General features: G+C 39.1%; 1 protein-coding gene across 1 annotated transcript in view; it reads right to left on the bottom strand.

The window, feature by feature from the left end:
* SESN1 (sestrin 1) overlaps positions 1-6,937 on the bottom strand; it is a 100,419-nt gene extending 93,482 nt beyond the window's left edge. Inside the window, exon 1 of the mRNA XM_005883780.2 lies at positions 6,256-6,937. Coding sequence (XP_005883842.1) covers positions 6,256-6,534 — 279 coding nt within the window. The 5' untranslated portion in view covers positions 6,535-6,937. The remainder of the gene's footprint in view (positions 1-6,255) is intronic.

The following is a 6,937-nucleotide window of genomic DNA, read 5'->3' as shown; positions in this document are numbered from 1 at the left end:
AGAGGGAGAGAGAGATAGAAACATCAATGATGAGAGAGAATCATTGATTGGCTGCCTCCTGCACGTCCCCAACTGGGGATCAAGCCCGCAACCCGGGCATGTGCCCTTGGCCGGAATCGAACCCGGGACCCCTCAGTCCACAGGCCGACGCTCTATCCACTGAGCCAAACTGGCCAGGGCATGTCAAAGTTTTAAGTGATTAATAATCCTTTATTACACCCAAGATTCCACAACTACCTTCTGTCAGGTCAAAGTTTCGACAAATCCTTAAATTAGCTATTTGAGTTATTAATTTATTATCCAAATGGTTTAAAAGGTATTTGGCAAATTTCTAATGGCTTACCAAAAGGAAAATATAACTCTGAAACAAAGAGAACAGCATACCTATTTTCTAATTATTTTGTACATGAATGATTTGTACATCACTTTAAGAGCACATGTGTTAAAGATGAGAAAATTCTAATTAAGCTAAACTGTTCACAGGGTCCTCCATGATATCATGAACAACCCATGACCTCAAATCAAAATCTAGTAAGTGTTCAATATCCCATTTCCCTGCAAAATACTACTTCCCATTTATGAACCAAACAAGAAGTATGTTAGAAAAATATTTTTAAAATTAATCATTCGGGTCATCCACGCATGCCTGATCCCCCATTGGGGGCTTGCAGGAGGGTTTGTAGGCTCAATCCCCAGTAGGGGAGCATGCAGAAGGGGATCTCTCTCATTGATATCTCTCTCCCTCTCTCTGTCCCTCTCTCCATCTATCTATCTATCCATCTATCTGCCTTCCTCTCTGAAATCAATAAAAATATATTTTAAAAAATTAATCAGCTCCTGGCTGGTTTGGCTTGGTGGATAGAGTTTCGGCTTGCGGACTGAAGGGTCCCGGGTTCGATTCCAGTCAAGGGCACATGCCTGGGTTGTGGGCTCGATCCATAGTGGGGGGTGTGCAGGAGGTAGCTGATAGATGATTCTTTCTCATCATTGATGTTTCTATCTCTCTCTCCCTCTCTCTTCCTCTCCAAAATCAATAAAAATATATTTTTAAAAGTAAAATAAAAAATTAATCATTCTGGGTTTTTTTTCCCCTTATGCTAGAGACCATTTGGGACACTGTAAAAGGAATAAAATATTTATTTTAAAAGCTGAAAACTTAAAAAAAAAAAAGGGAGTATCCTTGTTAGTTTCAATCTTTCTGAAAAGTCAGAACAAAGGAAGAGGACAGGATGTATTAATATGTTATAAAGAAGACACTGAGGATAGATAGTGCAGACATGATTCATCCTGTAAGCCAGGGGTGGAGAGGAACACTCCATCTGGAACTCTAACAACTGTAAATGTGCACCATACCCAACAGCTTAAGTTTCATTTCTCACTGGGGTGTAACAATCACTTAATGCCTCCTCCATCCCACTTAAAGATACATACCTTGTTACTTGATCTAAATTTTCTATCGTAAGTCAAATTACTTTCAGACATTTTCAGAAGAAAATGAAAATAATCAAATGACCATTCTTGAAAATGTACTTGGCTATTTTGACTACTCATAATCTTTGGATGTATGTATATACGTTCACATTTCCCCTCTAATTACAATGCATCATAAAGACTATAGTTTACCAGTGGATTGTTTTTGTTCTTTTGTTTAGGGAAATCAAGCATATCAAAAAGGTATTATGGGGTTAAATTTTTAAAAAATAAAGCCCCCTATGAGAATAGATGACCTTCCTCAAGAGTGGAGAACAAATCTTACTGACCTCCCCAGTCCTGGGTCAGAGCTTGGCACAGAATAGTGCTCAAAAATGTGCTAAATAGCCCTAACCGGTTTTGCTCAGTGGATAGAGCTCCGGCCTGCGGACTGAAAGGTCGCAGGTTCTATTCCAGTCAAGGGCATGTACCTTGGTTGCGTGCACATTCTCAGTAGAAGGTGTGCAGGAGGCAGCTGGTCGACGTTTCTAACTCTCTATCCCTCTCCCTTTCTCTCTGTAAAAAATCAATAAAATATATTTAAAAAAAAATTTTTTTAAATGTGCTAAATAAATTTAAGTATGTTGACATGAAATCAATAAATTACAACAGGAATACAAACAGAGATGCCCTACCATCTCTCTCTTCCTTACTATGGTCCTCTGAGCTGACCTGCAGGAATTGCAAATGCAGTTCAGCTTCTGCTGCTTTGTTACTAATGAGTAACAAAAAGTATTCTGGAGTGCTACATTTGAGTTATTTGGTTTCCCTGTGAGGCTGATGTTAGGGTGTGAACAGTGAGGCTGGGAGTGCTGGGCAATGAGCTGGGGTGGCAAGTGGAGGCCAGATGACGCTGAATTCTTATGGAAGTTTAGAGTCTGTCCTATTTTAAAGGATTTTAGGCAGGAGAGTAACATGGTCAGATTTTCTTTTTAGATAAATGGCTCTGTAGTTACATGAGGGTGGATAGAAAGGTGGAGGATGGGTTAAGTCTGGAGAAGTGAGAGATAATGGCAGAAGTAGAACAGTGGTATAGCAGGGGCAAAAATCCCTTTGTGAGCTTTTTCTTATAGGATGCAACATAGGCAATGTAATCTCAACATGTCTAAAACAAAACTCTTTATTCCCCCTAAACTGACCCACTCTCTGTCTCTGGAAATTATAGAACTACTCATCACGTAGTTAAAGCCAGAAACTTTCAAGCCATCCTTAATGTTTGTTATTTTCCTCACCTCCTATGTCCAATTAAACACTATATTCTAGCTATCTCCCAAACCCATTCACTCTTTCCACTATATCCTACTCCACCATCATTTTTGCTTTGGGCTGGTGGACAAACTGCTAACTGATGTTGCACATCCACTTTGACCCCTGAAATCCATTCTCCTCATTGCTTCCAAAGCAATCCTTCTAATACACAATGGAATATGTCACCATCTTGCTCAAAAGCCCCCAGGGGCTTCTCCCTGTTCCTAGGGTAAAGTCCACGGATCTTAACAAGGCTTATAAGATCCTATCATCTGGCTGCCTAAAAGCAGTAAGAATTCCTAACATTACTGAGCGTTTCTTACGTGCTAGGTCAGGGGTGGGCAAACTTTTTGACTCGAGGGCCACAATGGGTTCTTAAACTGGACCGGAGGGCCGGAACAAAAGCATGGATGGAGTGTTTGTGTGAACTAATATAAATTCAAAGTAAACATCATTACATAAAAGGGTACGGTCTTTTTTTTTTTTTTTTAGTTTTATTCATTTCAACCGGGGCCGGACCCGGCCCGAGGGCCGTAGTTTGCCCACGGCTGTCCTAGGCACTTTGCTATGCTTTGCAAGAATTATTTCATTTTATTCTCATTGTGAAGCAGAATAATTAGCATTATTCTCATTTTGCAGATGAGAAAACTGAGTCAAGGAGAGATTATGTAAGTTTGTGCTCAAGCTTTCACACTTCCAACAAACTGTATGCCCCAACTACACTGCATTACTTTCAATTGTTAGAACTTATCTGCTCTTTCTTACCATGAGTAACCTACATGTATTGTTCCCTATGTCCCCCTCAAAAATCTCATTTTTGCCAGGATAATATTTATTCATTCATCAAATCTCTGATTATATGTCATCTCTTCAGGGAAGTTTTCCTTTACTATCTAAAATTACATTATTTGTTTACTTCTTTATGGTCTGTCTCCCTTCAGTAGAATGTCAAAATTGTTGACCACTGGTTCTCTGTTTTTAGAATGGCATTCACCTGGGGTTCCATAACCAATGGTTGAATGAAGGCATGATTGAATGATGTGGGGGTGGAAACTCCCTAATGTGGTAACTTCATCTATTCAAACTGATAAGCAACAAAAGAAGCCAAATATAAATTTGTTCATCTACTAGATATTTATTTAGTAGCTTCCAGGTCCCAGCCAATACTCTTGAGAACTTACAGCCCTCCTGGGGAGACAGACACATAAACATGATTATAACACAATATAAGTAAAGTGCCTGTTAAAATTGTGGCAGGAATAAAGTGCAATAGATGCAGAGATGAAAAAAAAGAATCTAAATTTATGGGAAACCTTTACAGTTGAGAAGAGTTTTGAATCATTTTGCAGGATGAATGAGTCTTGAAATATACTATATCAGATAGTCTATGTATTTCACTTATGAAAGGGGAGAGAAGTACCCACAATGTAGTGGGGTACTTTACATCACATTTAATTCTCACAATAGCTCTATTTTATTATTCCCATTTTACAGGTGTGGAAATCCAAGCTAAAACAAGTCCAGTGACTTACTTGTCCAAAGTTATGTAGTACATTAATAAAAGAGATTATAATTCGCCCCAGCTGGTTTGGCTTAGTGGCTAGCGGCCCGTGGGCAAACTACGGCCCGCGGGCCGAATCCGGCCCGTTTGAAATGAATAAAACTAAAAAAAAAAAAGACCGTACCCTTTTATGTAATGATGTTTACTTTGAATTTATATTAGTTCACACAAACACTCCATCCATGCTTTTGTTCCGGCCCTCCGGTCCAGTTTAAGAACCCATTGTGGCCCTCGAGTCAAAAAGTTTGCCCACCCCTGGCGCTAGCTGGATGGCCTGCACACTGAAGGGATTCAGGTTAAAGGCACATGCCCAGGTTGCAGGTTTGATATCCAGTAGGGGGCGTGCAGGAGGCAGCCGATCAATGATTCTCATCATTGATATTTCTCTCTCTCTCTCTCTCTCCCTTCCTCTCTGAAATCAATAAAAATATATTTTAACAATAAATAAATAAATAAATATAAAAGATAATTTGAGCCTACTCTGTCATCTGACTCCAGTACCCATTTACTTACTATATTATAGTCCTTTGACCCTGTATTCCCCAGAGCCCAATTACTTGTTTTCACTATAACTCTTAACAAAATTGGTTATCTGGTTTCCCATTTTAACACAAAATAAGCAGCAAAATGAAAGGTTAAAGAAGAAACCAAATGAAGTATACTGACAATAAACAACGGAACTGAACACAAAAATTCAAAAACATGAATCATGTAGTCTTCTACAAGCCACCTTTAGCTATGCAACAGTAACTAATGTGCACAATGATGACCCCATTACCAAAAAAAAAAAAAAAAAAAAAGCAGTCTCAGGTAGAAAAAAAACGTTTGATGCTTAAAAGGGTAAACTTCAAGTTTCTAGAAAATTCCTCTCTAGTAACTCTGGATAAAGGAGTTATAATGATTATTTCCAAAGTAATTGTAAGAAGAAATATCCCAAGATTGTGAAGAGTCTTCATTTTTCTATTGCTTTAAACTAAATTCAAGCCAGAATAGAAAAACTGTTTATCTTAATTTCCATGTATACACAAGTAAATTATAAATTTTAAAAACTTCTCACACTATGACTTTGAACAGCACATGTGGAGTAATTTAGACTGACAAGTATAGAGGGCTATTGAGCATTCTTAATATTTAAGAACAACCTCTCCTAAAAAAAGAACCCTTTCAAGAAATCTTCAATAAAATGGGATAAATTGATTATGTACAAAACAGGAGGAAAACTATAATATGTTTAAAACTATAATATGTTTAACCTGTTGCACTCACAATTTAAATGAGTACACATGTGAAAATGAAAAGAAACAAACAACTTAAGCAAACGCAGAGAAAGCTGGTTGAGTAATTTCCCATAAAAAGTGTTTCTACCATACATTCCACCTGAGTCCAAATTTTAAATCTGAAGATGTCAGCTTTTATAACAACATAAGCTTTTATTATTTTATATAATTCTTAAAAGAAAGGTTGCATTTAGAGAACAGATCCTGGGTTTCTTGTTTTGTTTTTAAGAACAAGAGAAAGTTGTTTCACCAATTATCTTGAACAAGCTGACAAAGAAACATTTAATGTCCTTTATCATTTGAGAGAGTTTTAAATGTGAAACTTTCCACACAGAACAGTTTGTAGCAACGTGAAAAGCATACTGGCTACACTTCCCAACAACACGTAAAAGTAAATAAAAGGAAAAGTGAGTCTTTACTTGCAACTAACTGTAATTTTCACTTATTTTCCCAGGAGGAATGTAGTTTCTGCTAAAACTCTCTAGAAAGACAATACCTGTTTACTCATATGCGAAAATTACTTTTTCCTTAGGTCATCTTGTACAATTTTGGCCCCCAATTCAATGTTTTATGGGACATTCTAATTTTAAGATGTAGAGTGAACTCATAATGAGTTCATATAACAACCTAGTAGAAGTAAACACGAAGCGACTTTAAGTGCAAGTAACATTTCACTATAGAGACAGTTCTCTTCCTTACCTGGACGCTCTTCAAAATAAACTCGCTTTTCTCTCTGACATCTTTAAAGGGACACCTCTTAGAAAGCATAAGCAGATGAGCAAGAAGCTTATTCAATCCATCCAGCGAGCCAGCATCTGAAAGCCCGTCCGATGGGCGGCAAGGTGTCTCTTTCACCGAACGAAGACACTCGGCTTTTCTCAAAATGACTTGCCTAATGTTTTCCAGGGCTGTCTCTCTGGTCGCTGAATCTCTGCTGCACAGCCCATCCCATCTCACTTCATGCTCTCCTTCAGCCATGACAACCAGAGGTTTTTCTTGGCCGTCTTCAGTTACCTTTCAGCATGTCCCCAAAAGCACTTTGTATTTTTAAAACGAGAAATGTAAGAGCAGTGTCAGAGAAATGCAATCTTCATGAAAACATACGTCCGGGCGACATGCGGGACCAGAGTGCCTTTTCTATGGATGGCTTTCAAGCGAACGACACGATAGAGCTCCCCGTCTCTTCCTACACGAAGGGGCAGTCTTTTCGGGTCGGAGACTCCAAAACCGAAGTTGGATAGTTGGAACCTCGCGGCGCCGGCTCTGCGGGGCAGCGGAGTTGGCCGCCGTCTGGCGGGGTCAGCGGAGATCCTCGCGCAGCGGAGCTGTCAAATCCGGGCGCTGCCCAGAAAGGCTGGTACCCGCCGAGCGCCCTCCAGCC

The sequence above is a fragment of the Myotis brandtii genome, unplaced genomic scaffold (genome assembly GCF_000412655.1).
Source record: "Myotis brandtii unplaced genomic scaffold, ASM41265v1 scaffold8, whole genome shotgun sequence".
Taxonomy (NCBI): Eukaryota; Metazoa; Chordata; class Mammalia; order Chiroptera; family Vespertilionidae; genus Myotis; species Myotis brandtii.
Note: the sequence above shows the minus strand (reverse complement) of the source record. Positions and strands in the feature narration are given on the sequence as shown.